This window comes from Myotis yumanensis, unplaced genomic scaffold (assembly GCF_028538775.1).
Source record: "Myotis yumanensis isolate MYYU_CA2020_CCGP unplaced genomic scaffold, mMyoYum1.0.hap1 SCAF_2, whole genome shotgun sequence".
NCBI lineage: Eukaryota > Metazoa > Chordata > Mammalia > Chiroptera > Vespertilionidae > Myotis > Myotis yumanensis.
The window spans coordinates 57,199,278-57,220,066 of NW_027223753.1; the positions used below are offsets into that span (position 1 = coordinate 57,199,278).

The 20,789-nt window shown below is 41.9% G+C and overlaps 1 protein-coding gene across 7 annotated transcripts in view; it reads left to right on the top strand.

Annotated features, from left to right (window-relative positions):
* Positions 1 to 20,789, top strand: part of MIGA1 (mitoguardin 1) — an 82,496-nt gene that overhangs the window by 33,425 nt on the left and 28,282 nt on the right. For all 7 annotated transcript variants that reach the window (XM_070405417.1, XM_070405416.1, XM_070405419.1 and 4 more), the window contains one exon: positions 16,481 to 16,581. In XM_070405417.1, coding sequence (XP_070261518.1) covers positions 16,481 to 16,581 — 101 coding nt within the window. The remainder of the gene's footprint in view (positions 1 to 16,480; positions 16,582 to 20,789) is intronic.

The following is a 20,789-nucleotide window of genomic DNA, read 5'->3' on the forward strand; positions in this document are numbered from 1 at the left end:
CCTCCTAAAACTCCAAGCTTAAGCTCCCTCCACAAAGTAAAATATCCTTCTTTTAACTTTTCCTTTCCTGCTCCATTCTTTCCTGTACTTCCTAACAGAAGTGCCTGCAGCCTGTTTAAGGAGCCTAAGAACTTAAAAGTAACATCTGTTTTGGGACGTGGTTAATCTTTGGTTATCTACTGCTGTTTTTTGCTGAAATATATGAATATCTGTGACTTCTTATAATTCACATGGAGATTCATATTTCATGGGTATCAGGCAAGAAGAAGATAGGTACATCATTATATTATTTTTCTGCATCATTATATTATTTTTCATTTTAAGTAAATAATTTTGTAAATTTTGAAAAGTGGCGATAAATGGGTAGTAGATTCACAAATGTTTGTTTTTGTATTTTGATTCAGTAAACATCTATGGTATATAAGTAATTTTCGTACATATCAAATATTGCATAATAAAAGTATATTTATCCTTCATATTAAATAGAAATTTGTGTTATCTGAGTTATTTTGGTAAAAATCAGACTCTAGTTAGTTATAAACACTAGTGAGAGATTGGTAGAAAATGGATTAAAACCTAACACCAAGGAATGATTTATCTCCTAGAAGACTTCTATTATCATTATGTCATGTAGGGTATGCATTATTACATGGTTTGGTAGTTTATTTCAATATTAGTACATTCAGAAATTAAGATTATTCTTTACTCACTTTGGTTAGGCTATTAGGGCAGGACCAAATTGCTTAATTTAATACCAGTGTAAAAATTAACTTGATTAACAACAAATGAAGCTTGCTCACAGTTTCTTGGAGACATTATTTAGTTGCTGTGGTTTATATGAATAAAGTTCAGGCCTATTAATCTGCACTTTCATTAGATTTCTTCTAAAATTAATTGGGCTTCATAGTTTATATGTTTATATTTTCTATAAAGAGAGTAGTATGTATTTGCAACAGTAGTATTAGCAGGAAACTCTTAAGGCATAACTTTAATAAATGTTGTTTTTTTGGCTGAAGCAAAGGACTCTGAAATTCTTTCATACTGATGTGTAGGAACAAATTTAGCCCTTAAAAACAAACCAGGAATTTTCATAGCTTAACAACCTTGCTTTGCGTATTTCAAATGGTTTTAGGCCTCTTTATGATATATATATATATATATATTTAAAACAGAATGAACTCACAGATTCTTGGGTCTGGATTATTTAGCAAACATTTGATTGCCTAGTATTTATCAAACGTGGCATAAGACACTGGAGACAAGGATGGAGAAGATTTCATCCTTGCTTTTAGGCAACACATAGTAGTTTTGGAGATAGTAAATAAGTATATAGCTCAGTGGAGTTGATGCTCTAATAATGTGTTTAGAAAGTGCTATGGGAACACTAAGGAAAAGCATATGATTATTCATGGGGGCTCAAGGAAGGCTTCACAGGTCTAACACTTGAAGAAAGAAGGTCCACCAGGAAGACGATGGAGAAAAGGCGATTCCAAGCAGAGAGAACCACATGAAGGTATATAACAGCCTGTTTAGGGAACTATCAGTTGTTTCGATATCAAATGAAGTGGGGGTCCTCTTCCCCACTGGGTGCTGCCGGGGTGGACATTTATGATATCCCAAGAAAAAGAATTTTGTGAGAATTAGTGATTTTTATTTGCATGGAATTAAATCCCTGCGTTTCTGAAGTCCCATTTCCCTTAGTCCAGTCATAGAAGACGTATAGCTGGGTTTCAGTAGAGCTAGAAGCAAAGGCAGTGTCCGGAGTTTCCTTTCCATGTTGGAGACAGGTCCAGTACAGCATCAGGCTAGTTGCAGTCCATTTGTCCATTGTGGTGGGGTCCACGTGGCCGTGGGCCAACCGGGAGAATGCCAGGAAGCCAAGTGTGAGCCATGAGCCAAGCGTGCCAAGAGGAACCAAGAAAGTCAAGAGCATAAGAGAACAAGCTTCTTTGTTTAGGGGGTTAAGTATCCCAAATTTTTGTGGATTTTCAGTGGCCACGCCCATTCTGGCCAACCATCTCTCCCAGGTGTGATTGATAGGCAGATATCTTCCCTATGTCATCCCAGCTTTACTGGGCATGCATGTATCTCCCCTTTGTCCAGTCCCCTTCCCCCAGTGTTATGCATGAACGTGCCTATGTCTGGTTTTCCCTTTGCTCCTTTCCTGTTATTAACAACTAGCTAATTACAATGGTATTAGTTTTCTATGGCTTGGGAACACAATATATGTAGATGTAGGAGAGTGGTGGGAAAGAAATCTAGAAATGTGGGCAGAAACTAAATCATGAAGGTCCTGTTTTGTACCTTAGTTTAGGCAAAAGGGAGCTACTGAGAATTATAAGAAGCCATAATCAGCCCTAACTGGTTTGGCTCAGTGGATAGAGCATCGGCCTGCGGACTGAAGGGTCCCAGGTTCGATTCCGGTCAAGGGTATGTACCTTGGTTGCAGGCACATCCCCAGTTGGGGGTGTGCAGGAGGCAGCTGATCGATGTCTCTGAATCTCTATCCCTCTCCCTCTCTGTAAAAATCAATAAAATATATTTTAAAAAAATCATAATCAAATGTATGTGTTTGCAGGAGATTGTGGAAGGGTTGACCAGTGCAGTTTAAATATTTTACCCATACTTTTTTAATGCTCTTTTATGCAGAGAATTTCATTGAGATAGTAAGACATCTTCTGAGGAAAGATCAGATTTTTCCAGCCTTGTACCGATCTCACAAATTCTCTGGCAGAGAATAGGAAAAGCTGTAAAGTAGGCCCTTCTGACCACGGGAGAGACGTTATTCTTTCTTGGTAAGCAGCCAGGTAGAACATTTAGCTATATTGGAAGAGCTTGGCAGCAAGAGCAAATACCTCAACTATCATCTTGAGTCAGATGTCAGACAGCCCCGAGTTGACGCTCTCAGACCTTGTCCTTTTCCTTTTGTGCACAATCACTGTGGTCAGAGAATGAACTCCCCTAGGGTTTATTTTTAGGGAGTGACATGAATTATAGGCTTAACTTGTATACTCAGTCCTCTAAATATACACAGTGCAAATTGTAGAACGTACGAGAAATTTGGCCTAGTAATTTCTTTATGCTTTAAGGCGTATAATCTCAATTTCAAAGTATTTAATAATACTACAAAGTGAAGTCTAACTGGCATTACATGCAAGTTAAAATAGGTGCAGAGATTAAAGCAGTCTGAAAATTGCCTGGTTGTCAGAACTAAGAGAAAAGCCTACTGCTTGCCTTTGCCTCTTTTGTACTTAAGTTACATTTTACCAACCTGGATTTCTTTTTTTTTTTTTATTAAATTTTTATTGTTCAGATTACATTTGTTCCTCTTCCCCCCCACCCCCCCATAACTCCCCTCCTTCCAGTTCCCGCCCCACCCTCCGCCCTCACTCCCCACCCACTGTCCTCATCCATAGGTGCACGATTTTTGTCCAGTCTCTTCCCGCATCCCCCACACCCCTTTCCCCCCCAAGAATAGTCAGTCCATTCCCTTTCTATGTCCCTGATTCATTATAATCACCAGTTCATTCTGTACATCAGATTATTTATTCACTTGATTCTTAGATTCACTTGTTGATAGATGCATGTTTGTTGTTCACAATTTGTATCTTTACCTTTTTCTTCTTCTTCTTCTTAAAGGATACAGTTCAGCATTTCGTATAATACTGGTTTAGTGGTGATGAACTCCTTTAGCTTTTCCTTGTCTGTGAAGCTCTTTATCTGACCTTCAATTCTGAATGATAGCTTTGCTGGATAAAGTACTCTTGGTTGTAGGTTCTTGGTATTCAGCACTTTGAATATTTCTTGCCATTCCCTTCTGGCCTGCAAAGTTTCTGTTGAGAAATCAGCTGACAGTCGTATGGGTATTCCCTTGTAGGTAATTGAGTCTCTTTCTCTTGCTGCTTTTAAGATTCTCTCTTTGTCTTTTGCTCTTGGCATTTTAATGATGATGTGTCTTGGTGTGGTCCTCTTTGGATTCCTTTTGTTTGGGGTTCTCTGCGCTTCTTGGACCTGTAAGTCCATTTCTTTCACCAGGTGGGGGAAGTTTTCTGCCATTATTTCTTGAAATAGGTTTTCAATATCTTGCTGTCTCTCATCTTCTGGCACCCCAATAATTCTGATATTGGTCCGCTTGAAACTGTCCCAGAGGCTCCTTACACTATCTTCACACTTTCGGATTCTTTTTTCATTTTGCTTTTCCAGTTGGGTGTTTTTTGTCAAATCTTTGGTTTGATTCTTGTGCTCCTCTGGTCTGCTATTGGGTATAATATTCTTTATTTCAGTCCGTGTATGCTTACTTTCTAATTTCTTTATCGTAGCATCGAGGGTCTCATTAGTTTTCGTGAGGCTCTGCTCAAGTTTATAGCAAGCCCTCAAAATTGCGATTTTTAGCTCCATATCCTCCATTTCTGTCATGTTTTTTTGTCTCCGCATCTTTTATGCTTTCTTGGTGCACCCCCTTGTGGTCTTTGTGCGCAGTCTTGTTCTAGCCAAGCCTTAATTGTTGTAGTTAACACTAGAGGAATTTGACCACCAGGCCGACTGACTGTAGGAATCAGCTGTGTGGAAAACTTCAGTCCTCTGGGGAGGCGCTAATCCAGCCTTTGCCTGAGGCGATCGGCAAATGGCTCTGCGCAGGGCTTGGGCGGGGCGGGATCAACAGGGCGGGGGGAGGGAGCAGCTATGGCTGCTCTCAGTCCGTCCCCAGGGGCTCTGCCTCTCTGTCCCAGCGACCGCTGCAAACCTCGGAGGGACCATAGCCAGACAGTCCCGCTTCTCCCGTTTGAGTCTGGGTCCCTAGAGACTCGCCCGGATCTGTAGCCCAGAGTCTGAGACTCACTCCTGATTGAAAACGACAACCGCGCCCTCAGCCACCACCCCGCTTTGCTCGCGCACCGCCACACCACCGTACCTTTAAATTTTCCACACTGCGCCTCCTCTGGGCCTCGTAATGCTGTTGTTTTTCCTTCTAGTTGAAGAGTCTCTCCTCAGCCAGCCTTCCTGTGGTTCTGGTTGATGTCCGTTCCGTCTTTTAGTTGTATTTTTGAAGTGGTTGTTTGAGGCAGCAAACTCCGGTGTTTACCTATGCCGCCATCTTGGTTTTCCCCAACCTGGATTTCTTAAGTCTAGGACGTTCACTCACCCATATAAGGCCTTTGTGTGTGATTTAGAAAAAGGCCCAGATATGGGCTGGATTTCTGATGCCACTTGTCACATTGGTCAGGGGCCTCTGTGTAGCATACAGAGTGACCCACTGTTCCAACTAGTCCTGTTAACATGTCTATAACTGCAGACTTAACCTTGATTACTTTTTGGTACATTTTGGGTTATCCGTCACTTCTTTCTTCTCCTAAAAAAAAAAGGTAGAAAATGCTGTTAGTCCTTTTTCTTTCCTTTTGTTACTCATTTTGCATTGGCAGCTATATTTCCCAGTTAGGAATCATAGTTGTTTTGTTGGCCAATAGTGGCATATATGAAGGTGTGATAAAATATGTAAAGTTGCCCTAGCCGTTTGCTCAGTGGTTAGAGTGTTGGCCTGAGGACTGAAGGGTCTTGGGTTTGATTCTTGGTCATAGGCATGTTCCTTGGTTGCATGCTTGATACCTGGCCCCGGCAGGAGTGAATCGGGTGGCAACCAATGATTGTGTCTCTCTCACATCAGTGTTTCTCTTTCTCTCTCTCTCCCCTACTCTCTCCCTTCTACTCTCTCTAAAAATCAATGGGAAAAGTATCCTTGGGTGAGGATTAAAAAAATTATAACTTATGGAAGGCTCTTTTCGGGTAGTGCCATAGTAGCCGGCTGTTTTTGTATATGTATTATTTTACATGGGCAAAACTGTGTAAGTCATAACACATCAAGAACTGATCACTTCTCCTTTCTTTTATTTCAGTGTATTTCATTGTTAGTCCTTTCAATGTTAAGGTACATCGAGAGGAGAATTAAGAAAATATATCTTAGCTCTTTCACTCTCTGAAATTGTGTTGTTTTTTATTTTTATATTCAACTTTTTTTTCTCTCTCAGCTTTATAGCATTTTAAAACAAATGGGAATAAAAATTATCCACAATAGGAGTGGAAAGATAGTCATACAAGACACATAAAGAGCAGCAATAGTTTTCTAGATTTGTTAATTATTTTAACATTATAGCAGACTGTTTGGAAAATAGCTTTATCTTGTTGGCAGCGGGAACTTTTCCATTTTTAATAAGACCATAGAAAAGACAAGGTTCCAAATCAGATTTAAATTGCTAAAAATCATCTGGAGAATAGCTGCTGACATAGAAGTCAGATGATATTGAGACATTTGGCAGGCTCCCTCTGCTTACTGGTGTTACAAAACCCACAGTGGACAGCCTAGATTTTAAAAGAAGAGTGGCATCCTTGGAATCTTCGCTAGAATCTGCTGAGATTAAAATAGACCTGATGCCTTCTAAGCGACAGAAAATAGAATGTGCCCAGTGATGGCCAAAGTGGGGCATGCAGAAAACCCACTTGCACTGGTTTAAAGGAACAGGCCTAGGCCTGAAGCTCCAGGGCTCAAGTGTCTTCTAGTTTTTCCGTTTTTTTCCCTTTTTTTAACTTTCAAACAAATTCTGCTTTGGAAAAAACTTAAGTAATATGTGAATTAGGAGATTGTGAAAGAAGGAGAAAGGCTTGAATCCAGTCAGATTTTTGGCCTAAAATATATAACTGTTTAGTTAAAAGTAAACATACTTTCAGTGTTCTTCCAAAGAAAAACATAGTTTATGTTTAGGAATGAATGTTTGAAAGGTTCTGGGTATTGGACACAGGTAAATGTTTAAAAATTTTTTTTTTAATTTACGATTTTAAAAGTTTAGGGGGGAAAAAAAGAGCTACCTTGCCAAATGTCAGTGTGGTAACTCATGGCACATTTTTCATATTTAATCACCCAATTATGTGGAAAGCTCTTTTTAGGCAATTGAATGTTAATGATGAGTCATTAAGGGACTAACACTACATATTTTAGGTTTGGAAGATGGTGTCATGAGTTTAATTAATTTAGATGTGGCTATTAGAAACAGAAGAATTTTAACAGGGCTCTAAAAACAAGTTAAAGTCGTGCAACAGGCAAAATGAGCCAGAGGAAATACATGAGAGGCTTTTTAAATTAGGGATTTCCATGTCTTGGGGATGGTCAGTTTATAACAAGGTTTGTTTGTTTTTCGTTTATATGAACAAATATTTAAGTGTATACAATGTGTTCCATACTTGATTGAGAACTGTAGGAACCATCAGGAAGAACAAAAATGAAAGAAAAAGAAAGTAAAGAGAAAATTCGAGAAAGTACATCCACTTAAGTTGTGTCAGTCCAGCGGGACAGACAGGTTGTAATATTCAGGCAATAGTTAAATAAAAATTCAGATAGAATACATACTTACCTTTTGCATAAGAATATGAATAGCTAACAGGTACTGAATGCTTACTTTACATATATTACCTTGTTTAATCCTCACACAACTCTGAGGTAGACTCCCCCACCCCTATTTTATAAACGAGAACGAGGAACTGAGGAGATAAGAAACTTCCCAAGGTTACACAGCTAATAAAGAGCAGTCAGAATCTGAATCTAACCTGTATGGCCCCAGACCCATGCCTGAACACTTTGGCTGTATTGCCTCACATAGAATAAAATAAAACAGCTAATTTTTGGAGGATACTTGCTGAGGATAGTATGTTCCTGGGTAGCATGGGGTGAAGGATCAGAAGAAAAATTTGTATGTTGGAGAAGATGCAGAAGTAAAGCTTGAGTAAAGAATGCATATGGCAATAATACTACTAGTGAAAAATTATTTAGCACTTACTATGTAGCAAGGACTGTTCCTGCACAAGTCTCCCATTTAATCCTGTGACAACTCAGTGAAATCAATATTGTTATCCTCAGTTTACCCTGATAGTAAACAACAAAGCTAGGATTGGAATCCAAATGCTTGCTGGCTGACTCCAAAGCCCTAACTTTTAACCCTTGCATTAATCTGTGGTAAGTGGGAGTGTAGTAAATATACTCAGATTAAGTGGAGCGATCTTTCAGTGATTAATAGAAAACAAGATTATATAGGTAGGGTGGACCGAGATTATGGAAAGCTTTGAAAACCAGACAAGGAGCCATTGAAGATTTTGATTAGGAAATGGCCTTTATTGTTCTAGTTATTATAAGGCATTCTTGTATATAATTAGGCTAGTCTATGTAGCAGTTACCTATATTAAATGAAATAAATAGCTTGTGAAAGCATTTAGCAGAAAGTCTGGAGAACATAGTAGTCACTCAAAAAATATGAGTTGAATCTAAATCCTCTAAAGAACTTGTAAACTCTTTGCACTGAAGATAAGATATGAGAAAGGAATGCTCTAATAGTGCTGTCTAATAGAAATACATGAGCCACAAATGCAACTTTAAATTTCTAGTAGTCACATGAAACAGTGAAAGTAGTGAAATTAATTTTAATAACATTTTCTTAAGCCTAGTGTTTATTAATAAGAGATTTTATATCTTTTGGTACAAAGCTTTCAAAATCCATTGTGTATTTTACACTTATAGCACATTTCAATCCTGACTAGCCACATTTCATGTGCTTGATTGACACATGTGGCTAGCAGCTACCATATTGGACACCACAATTCCATAGTTGCATAGCATGGACTCTGGTGTCAGATGACTTGGTTTTGAATCCTGCCATTTCATTTCTTAACTGTATGAGTATGGACCAGTTACTTATAACCTTTCTGTACCTTAGGTTCTTTGATATATAAAATGAAAAAAAAAAAGTCTCACCTACCTCAAAGGATTATTGTGAGAATTATGAAATAATATATGTAAAGCATATAACTAGGTTTCTGGCAAGTAGTAAATGCAAAATAAATGTTTATTAATCTCATCACACTTTTATTGTTGTTAAATAGCAAGCGTCTCTTATTTTCCATGTCTTTCTTCTGCAAATGATTGATTATCCTCACCCAAACATTCCCATTTAAAATTCTAAACCAATCACTAAATAGCAAAGAAAGATTGATGAGCTAGGAGAAAAAAGGTTGTGAGTGGAATATGTGTGGCGTTAGCCTCCACTATTACTACTGGTATTTCCCTTTAGGGTGCAGATAAATTATTTTCAATTTGCTGTTGTACTTAACAAACTCATCAGATCTTTTTACTTTTAACCTAGCATCATTATAGATGCTCCCTTTACCAGGAAATACAATTCATGTCTAATAGTAATTTGGAGCTTTACTATCAACATTGAAATACAGAAAGTATTTCTTTTTTTTTTTAGTTTTAAATCTATCTTTATTGGCTAAACAACTTCCTTTTTTAAATTAAATCTTTATTGTTCAGATTATTACATTTGTTCCTCTTTTTTCCCCCATAACTCCCCTCCACCCAGTTCCCACCCCACCCTCCGCCCTCACTCCCCACCCACTGTCCTCATCCATAGGTGTACGATTTTTGTCCAGTCTCTTCCCGCATCCCCCACACTCCTTTCCCCCCCAAGAATAGTCAGTCCATTCCCTTTCTATGTCCCTGATTCTATTATAATCACCAGTTCATTCTGTTCATCAGATTATTTATTCACTTGATTTTTAGATTCACTTGTTGATAGATGTGTATTTGTTGTTCATAATTTGTATCTTTACCTTTTTCTTCTTCCTCTTCTTAAAGGATACCTTTCAGCATTTCATATAATACTGGTTTGGTGGGGATGAACTCCTTTAGCTTTTCCTTATCTGTGAAGCTCTTTATCTGACCTTCACTTCTGAATAATAGCTTTGCTGGATAAAGTAATCTTGGTTGTAGGTACTTGGCATTCATTACTTTGAATATTTCTTGCCACTCCCTTCTGGCCTGCAAAGTTTCTGTTGAGAAATCAGCTGACAGTCTTATGGGTACTCCCTTGTAGGTAACTGACTTTCTTTCTCTTGCTGCTTTTAGGATACTCTTTGTCTTTTGCTGTTGGCATTTTAATTATGATGTGTCTTGGTATGGTCCTCTTTGGATTCCTTTTGTTTGGGGTTCTCTGCGCTTCCTGGACTTGTAAGTCTATTTCTTTCACCAGGTAGGGGAAGTTTTCTGCCATTATTTCTTCAAATAGGTTTTCAATATCTTGCTCTCTCTCTTCTTCTGGCACCCCTATAATTCGGATGTTGGTACGCTTGAAGCTGTCCCAGAGGCTCCTTACACTATCTTCGTACTTTTGGATTCTTTTTTCATTTTGCTTTTCCGGTTTGGTGTTTTTTGCTTCTTCATATTTCAAATCTTTGACTTGATTCTTGCGCTCCTCTGGTCTGCTGTTGGGAGTCTGTATAATATTCTTTATTTCAGTCAGTGTATGCTTAATTTCTAGTTGGTCCTTTATCATAACCTCGAGGGTCTCACTAGATCTTGAGGGTCTCATTGAGTTTATCGGCGGTTTCTAGAAAATTCTTGAAAAACCTTAAAAGTGTGGTTTTGAACTCTGTATCCAGTAGTTTGCTTTCCTCCATTTCTGTCATTTGTGTCCTGTTTCTTTGTCTTGGCATTTTTTTATGCTTCGCTGTGTCGATAGAGTGGCTTTCTGTGCTAAGTGTCCTATAGGGCCCAGTGGCTCAGCTTCCCCAATTACCTGAGGTAGACACTCTTGGTGCACCCCCTTGTGGGCTTTGTGCACAGTGTTGTTGTGGTTAAGCCTTGATTGTTGTGGGTAACACTGGGAGGATTTGACCTCCAGGCCAATTGGCTGTGAGAATCAGCTGTATCTACGGTGGGAGAACTTCTGTGCTGAAGACACCCTTATGGGGCAGGACTTGCTTCAGTGGGGCTTTGGTGCTCACTGAGTCTGCCCCCTGAGTGTGTCCCTTATGGATCTGAGTTGTAATTGGATGGTCCCACTCTGACCACTAGGTACACTGGCTCTTGGATCTAAGAAGGTGCTAATCTAGCCTCTGCCTGAGGCTACCCAGCAGAAGCCAGCTGTAAAGCAATGTAAGTTGCCCTGGGGCCTTGGGGCAGCTGCAGTTTGTTAAATTATTTTCAGATTACAAAGGGCCGGGCCTTTCATATGCAAAAGCCTCCATGCAGGGCTTGGGCGGGGCGGGGTCCCAGGGGATCAATAGGGCGGGCGGAGCAAGCAGTATGGCTGCTCTCAGTCCTGCCTTCAGAGGCCCCGGCAATTGCTGCGAGTGCCTCCGAGAGAAAGCTGCCCTCGAGTTCCGACCGATGCCAGACAGTCCCGTTTCTCCCGTATGAGTCTGGGTCCCCAGAGACTCGCCTTGAACTGGAGCTCAGAGCCTGAGACTCCCTCCTGATTGAAAAAGACAATCGTGTCCTCAGCCGCCAGCCCTCTCCGCATGCACCTCCGCACCTTTGTATTTACTTCAGCACTGCACCTCCTATGAGTCTCGGTATGCTTTTCTCTTTCCTTCTAGTTGTAGAATTTCCACTCAGCCAGCCTTCCTGTGGTTCTGGATGATGTCCGTTCTGCCTTTTAGTTGTATTTTTGAAGTGGTTGTGTGAGGCAGCAATCTCCGGTGTTTACCTATGCCGCCATCTTGGTTTCTCTGAAATACAGAAAGTATTTCTTTGTCTTTTCTGTTTTTAGCCATTTGGGGTCAAAATGTATAGATTTATTGTTTTCTTTCCTTCTAAACTCTAGAGGAAAGTGCACAAAATGAAAAAATACAGTGATTTGTAACACCGTCTTGTGTAACTATCATTTAGATAAAGAAATAAAACATTGTCAAATTCCCAAAAGGTCCCCTTGTCTCCCTCCCCCTCCCCCCCAGTCAATACTTCTTCCAAATTAACCACTGTTATGTTGCTAATGCTGATTACTTCCTGGGTTTTCTTTATAGTCTTATCAACTAAGTGTGTAGTCTATTTAGTTTTGCCTGTTTTTGAATTTTTTTTAAAAATTCTCACCCAAGGATATGTTTTTATTGATTTTTTTTTTTAGAGAGAGATGAAAGGTGCCGGAAGCCGGTCCATTCTTGCTGCTTGACACAGTCGCTACAGGGAAGAAACATCTGCACAGCATATGTTTCAAGGGACCTGGCATATATGGCATACTGTCCTTAATGTGTTTGCTCCCCTTCTTGGCGCTATGTGTTTAAACCAAGGTCACCTCTCCGAGAAAGGTTGTTTCCCCAGGTAGGGATTTTTCCCTGAAGTTAGGGAGGGGATAAAACCCCTTAACTAAGTGCCAGGAGGGTAGTTAATCACTTTAACTACAAACAATCATGCTTAAGCTACATAATCTTTACTCCCTGGAATGGAGATAAGAAACGCCCTAACCTTTGCAATAGAAATTGACAGGATTAAAATCAACTGGTATAAATACAGATGTAACAAGACCATAAACACCAGAACTTGGCTGGAGATCCTGGCTAGAGATCCTGGCTAGGCTGCTGATCAACTGAACACTGTCTCCATGTCATTCCTTCATCGCCGACTCTGTCCACACCTTGGGGAACCCCTGGACCTGCTGGGGTTGGACCCCAACAGAAAGGAGAGGGAGAGAGGAAAAAAACATTGATGTGAGAGAGAAACATTGATCCATTGCCTCCTGTAAGCACCTGGACTGAGAATTGAACCTGAAACCTTGGTATGTGCCCTGACTGGGATTTGAACCCATGACCTTTGGGTTTATGGGACAACACTCCAACCAACTGAGCTATACTGGCCTGGGCTGTTTTTGAATTTTAATGTGAATGCAATGCATATAATTCTTCACGCAACATGTGAGATTCATCCACGTTCTTGCAGTTAGCAGCAATTCATTCACTTTTATTGTTGTATGGTATTTCATTGTATGAATATAGCACAGTTTGTGTGTTCTGTGGTATATGGACATTGGTTTGCTTTTTTTTTTTTCCATTTTGGAGCTGTTATAAATGTTATGAACATTCTTATGCACATAAGCATGCATTTCTATAAAACACACCAAGGATAGAATTGCTAGGTCATAGAGAAGGCAGTCTTGAACTTTAAATAGATAATGCCAAAATTTCCACATGGTTCTACCAATTGACATTTCTACCAGTGGTGTGTGAGAATTTCCAATGCTATATATCCTTAACAAAAAATTTTTCCAAGTCCAATAATTCTGGTAGGTGTATAATGATATCTAATTGTGACTTTAACATTTTTTTTCTGCTAAGATAAATTTGGTAAGAAAGTATTTCTGAAATATTGACTAAGATGAAGCCTATGGTTTCCAATTTTCTGTGCTGTCCTTGTCTTTTAGTACCACAATCAAGAGTTGATACTTTTTAGAAAGAGTAATATAAAATTTTTTTAAATTTTATTTTTCTATTACAGTTTACATGCAATATTATTTTGTATTAGTTTCAAAAGGTATTTTACATTTTAATTGGATGCATGAAAGCAGTTAGTTTGAGATATTGTCCAATATTCTTTCTTTATACTTTTTATTGGCTTTTATGAAAAACAGCTGTATTATTTCTAGTCATAATTACTGCTTTAAGCTGCCATTCCAGGAATCATAATAATTACTGAAATGAGAGGTATGGTCTGTGGTTTACAAAGTTGGATTTAATGAATAAATCTTTCCAGTTCCTCTGAGCCATTTTTTTTTGTTAGATTAAAAAAAAAAGTACAATCATTGTAACTGATCTGGATGACATTGAGTGGCTGGTTTCTGTTGAGTGAAGTAAAACAGACTTTTAACAATTCGTGGGTAATGTCTGAAAGGTAAAGTGACATGAGATAAATGTTTGTGTTTCATTCTGAAAATAACAAAAGGCATATGGAACCAAGATTTAACTTAATTGCCTAGTAATTTAATCCTGCTTTAAAAGTGCTTTGGCAAAAAGAAAATTGTACTGTGATTTCTTTTTGCACAATTAATACTAACAATAGAAAAATCATTAAGAAGATAAAGATTTGAAAGTTGTAAATGCCAATTCAGTTTTATAAATAATTGATCTGTTTGTGCATTTTAAAAAATCATATGCACTAAAAAGAGAATAATTGAAAATTTCCTGGGTAAAATTGAGTTTCTAAAAATACCAAATTTAGCCCTGGACTCTGTAGCTCAGTTGATTGAGCATCGTCCCAGGCAATGAGAGGTCACTAGTTCTATTCCAGTCAGGGCACATGCCTGGTTTGCTGGCTCAGTCCCCAATAGGGAATGTGCAGGAAGCAGCTCATCAATGTTTCTCTCTCTCTCCTTTCCCCTCTCTTTCTAAAAAAAAATCAATAAAAAGCAATAACAAAATAAAAATACCAAATTTGATGAAAAATTTAAATTTCTAATAGAATATATATTCTTCAAAATAGAATGATTTAACCTCAGATTTTGTTCCATTATATAGTCATTAGTAGTAGGATTTTAAGCTGAAAGCTAGATATTTTAAAAGGATTGATGTAAACTTCATTTGAAAACAATTATAATTTAAGCTTAGAAGATAGTGGTTAAAATGTTAACTGTGGTTTCGCCAAATGTAGAGTAGTGTTAACATAAAAACATTCAAACCTGTAAAGAATTTGTGTGAGTTTACTTGAGTCAAACTATCAACAATTGCCAGGAAGCAGAATTCAACCGATTGGGATGATGCTCGGAGAATGGCTGTTTTCGCCTTGTTCTATACATTACAATCAAAGGAGGAGACGTAGGTGGGTTACTTGAAATCCATGGTGACAGATTAGAGAGGCAGGAGAAAGCAAAGTGCAGAAACCTCTGGGATTGGATAACTAGTAAAATGATAGACACATACTTCTTGCTTTTAGTTAAAGTTTAATTTCAGACCATCCTTTGTGGTTACTTTAGGTCTTTGAGTTTACAAGACCACCATGCAGGCCTTCCCTGAGCTTGTCAGGTTAGCATGTGGCCCCTTTCATCCACAGTAGTAGAAAAATATCCTATGTGCATGGTTATTTTTGATACTTAATAGGAATTAACCTTGTACCAATTAAGGTTTATTTGCTTTTTCAGATTGGCTTAGAGCTTGGAATATAAATTGGTTGCAAAACTTTTTAGTTTAAACTGAATTAATGGTTTGGATTTCTAAAAACTTTACACTTCCCGTGTAGAATCACAAAATGTCTGTGTTTTCTGGTAGTTGGGTAAAGGTAATGAATTTTATTTTAGGAAAAATAATGGAATACAAATTTGGATAAATGAAAGCCAAAGAGAGTTCTGATTTCTTTTTAAAGACGATAAAGTTTCTGACAAAATTAACAGATTGAGAATAAAAATAAGAAAAATCTAAATATATTTTGTTGTTTTCTTTTTCATACTTGTGATAAATTTTGAAGCATATCATTTATTTGCTAGTCTTGTCACATCTGTAAGCAAGCACAATATTCTTTTAAAATTTAATGTTAACAGATTCCTGATGATAGTATGTGAAGATGTTGGCATCCACATTCCCAATGTTGTGTACTGCTAATAGGTAGCCTGTCAAGACATTGACTATTTCAAATGTATTAAAACTTTTTAGCCCTTTAAAATCATTGGAGCAGTTATATTTGACCCCCAGGTAAGCATAGTAAGTGTGAGTGACCTAGATCTATGTCATCATTTTTGCATTTTAGTGTTTTCAAGTGGTCTTAAAGAGCAAGAGAACTCAGAGATCTTTTTGGAATTGTTATAGTTAATCAGCTTATCACAACTGATAAGACAGGCAACATTTTATGTTGATAATTCTTTTAATTTGAATGAACCCACCAGTTCTAAATTGCTCTCTTTCAAACTGTCTTTGGTATATGCTGATTTTACCATGTAAATTATCCAACTCCAGTTATTATATACCAATTTATTATATACTCAAAAATTTTTAATCCACAATTAAGTTTAATCCCTTGTTAAAGCAAAAATGTCAACTTTATAGTACTTTGTTCTCAGCTTGGCAGTGTTTCAGAATCAGTTAAATAGTGAATCAACTTTAAGAGTCTTCTCAGATTATGTTCCATTGATTTATATTGTTTTCCTTTTTAAACTTTTTAAAAAATATTGGCCAAGTTTTGTTTTGTTTTTCTATTGATTTCAGAGAAGGGAGAGGGGGAGAGATAGAAACATCAATGATGAGAGGAGAGAATCATTGACCAGCTGCTTCACTACTGGGGACTGAGACTGAAATCCAGGCATGTGCCCTGACAAGGAATCGAACCGTCACCTCCTAGTTCATTGGTTGACACTCAACCACTGAGCCACCGGCTGGGCTGTATTATTTTCCTTTTAGACCCCAATAGTCTATCAAAAGAAAGAAAAAGAAATAAAATATGGTAGTGACAAGGAATATCAGGTTCTAAACCAGTGGTTCTCAACCTTCCTAATGCCGCGACTCTTTAATACAGTTCCTTATGTTGTGATGACCCCTAACCATAAAATTATTTTCGTTGCTACTTCATAACTGTAATTTTGCTACTGTTATGAATCGTAATGTAAATATCTGATATGCTATATGTGTTTTCTGATGGTCGCGACCCACAGGTTGAGAATAAATAAACCTTTCATCTTTTACTTTTAAGATAAAGATACAGATATTACTGTGAGGGGGAATGTGGACGACTATGGCCTTCGAGACACCTTGAGCGTTGCTTCAACCGATTCCTTTGCTTCAGCAGCAGAGGTAGGTCATGTGTGTTCCTAATGAGGATTCGCATTCTTTGCCAGCTGGAGAGTACAGTTTTGCCATTGTGCTGTAATTTAGTATAGTAGCCAGTTATTTAGCACGTGGTAGATACCAGGATACAAAGATGAATATAGCATGAGTGAAAGTTCTCACAGGAGCTCATAATCTCTGTACAGAGGTGGACATGTAAACACATGCTTTAAATAGGCACTTTGATATACTATGGATTATGGAAAGCAGATGACCTTATATCAAGATTCTTAAAATAGTTCAGATCTTTTAGCTCAGAAATCATACTTCTGAAGTGATTAGATGCAAAGATTTATATATAAAAACATTCACTTTGGCATTTTAATAATAATGAAAAACTGGAAACAGTTTAATGCTAAATTATGGTACATCCATAATTTTGAAATATTATAATGGCACTAGAGGCCCCGTGCACAAAAATTTGTGCACTCGGGGGTCCCTCAGCCCATCCTGTGCCCTCTCGCAGTCTGGGACCCCTCCGGGGATGTCCACCTGCTGGCTTAGGCCTGCTCACCGGGGGATTGTGCCTAAGCTGGCAGTGATACATCCCTTGGGGGATGTCCACTTGCCAACGGGCCAAAGCTGCAGTTGAACATCCACAGAGCTGCTGAGGAGGCAGGAGAGGCTCCCACCATCGCCAATGTGATGCCTTCAGCCTGGCTTGTGGCTGAGCAGAGCTCCCCCTGTTGGAGTGCACTGACTACCAGGGGGCAGCTCCTGCATTGAGCTTCTGCCCCCTGGTGGTCAGTGTGTGTCATAGTGACCAGTCATTCCCAGTCGTTCTGCTGTTAGGGTCAATTTGCACATTACCGCCCTAACGGGTTTGGCTCAGTGGATAGAGCATCGGCCTGCGGACTGAAGGGTCTCAGGTTCGATTCTCGTCAAGGGCATGTACTCTGGTTGCGTACACATCCCCAGTAGGGGGTGTGCAGGAGGCAGCTGATCGAAGTTTCTCTCTCATCGATGTTTCTAACTCTCTATCCCTCTCCCTTCCTCTCTGTAAAAAATCAATAAAATATATTTGGGGAAAAAAATTGCATGTGCACATTACCCTTTTATTATATAGGATAGAAGCCTGGTGCACAGGTGGGAGCCAGCTGGTTTGCCCTGAAGGGTGTCCCAGATCAGGGTGGGCAGGGGACCCCCAGCTCCCTACGATCGCCCACGCCGCCCCTGCTCGCGATCCCTGGCTCTGCCCATGCTCACGCCTAACACCTCTGGCCAAGGCATTAGGCTTGGGCAAGAGACCCCCAGCTCCCCACCATCATCAACTCGGCCCCTGCTCCCTGCAATTGACTGCTCCGCCCTAATGCCTCTCACCCAGGCATTAGGCCTGGGCAGGGGACCCACAGCTCTCCAAGGGACCTCCTGCTCCACCCCTTCCCAGGCCTAACGCCTGTGGCCAAGGCATTAGGCCTGGGCAGGAGACCCCAAGCTCCCACCATCAGCGACTGTGACCCTGCTCCCCATGATCACTGGCACTGCTCCGGCCCAGGCCTAATGCCTCTGGCCAAGGCATTAGGCCTGGGCAGGGGACCCCCGCAGCTGCAGCCTCCCAAGATCATGGGCTCCACCCCTACCCAGGCCTTACGCTTCTGCGTTGGGCCCGGGCAGCGGGGACCCCCAGCTGCAGCTGCCCCTGCCCCGGCCTAACACCTCCTCTGGCTGAGGCGTTAGGCCTGGGCAAGGGACACCCCCAGTTGCAGCCGCCTGCGATGTGGGCTCCACCCCTGCCTGGGCCTTACTCCTCTGGCTGAGGCGTGAGGCCCCAGCAGTGGGGACCCCCAGCTGCAGCTGCCCCTGCCCAGCCTAACGCCTCACTAACTCCTCTGGCCGAGGCGTTAGGCTGGGCTGGGGACCCCCCGCAGCTGCAGCCGCCCCCCCCCCCCCATTGTGGGCTCCGCCCCTGCCCAGGCCTTATGCCTCTGGCTGAGGCGTGAGGCCCGGGCAGTGGGGACCCCCAGCTGCAGCTGCCCCTGCCCAGCCTAACGCCTCTGGCCAAGGCGTTAGGCTGGGCAGGGGACCCCCCGCAGCTGCAGCCGCCCCCGATTGTGGGCTCCGCCCCTGCCCGGGCCTTATGCCTCTGGCTGAGGCGTGAGGCCCGGGCAGTAGGGACCCCCAGCTGCAGCTGCCCCTGCCCAGCCTAACGCCTCTGGCCGAGGCTTTAGGCTGGGCAGGGGACCCCCCGCAGCTGCAGCCGCCCCCGATTGTGGGCTCCGCCCCTGCCCGGGCCTTATGCCTCTGGCTGAGGCGTGAGGCCCGGGCAGTAGGGACCCCCAGCTGCAGCTGCCCCTGCCCAGCCTAACGCCTCTGGCCGAGGCTTTAGGCTGGGCAGGGGATCCCCCGCAGCTGCAGCCGCCCCCGATCGTGGGCTCCGCCCCTGCCCGGGCCTTATGCCTCTGGCTGAGGCGTGAGGCCTGGGCAGTAGGGACCCCCAGCTGCAGCTGCCCCTGCCCAGCCTAACGCCTCGCTAACGCCTCTGGCCGAGGCCTTAGGCTGGGCTGGGGACCCCCCGCAGCTGCAGCCGTCCCCCCCCCCCCCATCGTGGGCTCCGCCCCTGCCCGGGCCTTACGCCTCTGGCTGAGGCGTGAGGCCCAGGCAGTGGGGACCCCCAGCTGCAGCTGCCCCTGCCCAGCCTAACGCCTCTGGCTGAGGCTTTAGGCTGGGCAAGGGACCCCCGCAGCTGCAGCCGCCCCTGCCCCGGGCCTTACGCCTCTGGCTGAGGCGTGAGGCCCGGGCAGTGGGGACCCCAGCTGCAGCCGCCCCTCCCGGGCCTTTTGCCTCTGGCGGAGGCGTTAGGCCCGGGCAGAGGATCCCCCAAGCTGCAGCCGCCCCCTGATGGGCTCCACCCCTGCCCGTGCCTAATGCCTCTGGCCGAGGCTAGGGCAGCGGGGACCCCCAGCTGCAGCTGCCCCCCCACCCAGCTGCAACCGCTCCCTGATCGTGGGCTCCGGGCAGCGGCTGCAGCCACCCGGAGATCCCTGGCTCCACCTCTGCCCAGCTCCCATTGCTGGCTCCACCCCTACTTCCTGCTATCACTGGCCAGAGCGGCAAAGGCCAGGATTCTCTGATCATGGCCCGGGGCAGGGCAAAGGCGGCCCTAGGGGCCGCCTTTGCCCTGCCCCCCGGCTCTTAGCTCCCCCCTGGGTTTCCGATCACTGTCAGTGCCAGGGGGCTTCTTCTGTGCTTTCCATTTTGCCTCCCTGCATTGTGCCTACATATGCAAATTAACCGCCATCTTTGTTGACAGTTAACCGCCATCTTGGCTGGTGATTAATTTGCATATCTCGCTAATTAGCCAATGGGAAGGGTAGCGGTCGTACGCCAATTACCATGTTTCTCTTTTATTAGTGTAGATAGTTGCCATTAGATTCCCAGAACTTATTTATCTTCTCACCAGAGGTTTACACCCTTTGACCGATATCTCCTCATTTCCCCCACCCCTCAGCCCCTTGCAACCACCATTCTACTCTCTTTCTATGGGGCTGGCCTTTTTCTGTTGTTTGTTTGTTTTGTTTTTGGCCTTTTTTCATTTCACATGTGAGTGATGCCATACATCATTTGTCTTTCTTGTTTGATTTATTTCACTTAGCATAATGCCTTCAAGTTTCATCCATATTATTGCAAGTGGCAGGATTTTCTTCTTCCTCATGGATGAATATTTCATTGTACATATACTATATATTGCATCTTCTTTATCTATTCATCCATGATGAACACTTAAACTGTTTCCATATCTTGGTTATTTTTTAAAATGTTGCAATGTAAATAGGATAGCAGTACAGATATCTTAATATAGTGATTTTATTTCCTTTGGATATATACCCAGAAATGGGACTGCTGGATCACACAGTAGTTCTATTTTTTTTTTATTTTTTTTTAAATATATTTTATTGATTTTTTCAGAGAGGAAGGGAGAGAGATAGAGGGCTAGAAGCATCGATGAGAGAGAAACATCGACCAGCCGCCTCCTGCACATCTCCCACTGGGGATGTGCCCGCAACCCAGGTACATGCCCTTGACCGGAACCGAACCCGGGACCTTTCAGTCCGCAGGCTGACGCTCTATCCACTGAGCCAAACCGGTTTCGGCTATTTTTACTTTTTCGAACAACCTCCATATTGTTTTCATAGAAGCTATACTAATTTACATTCCCACCAACAGTGCAAAAGAGT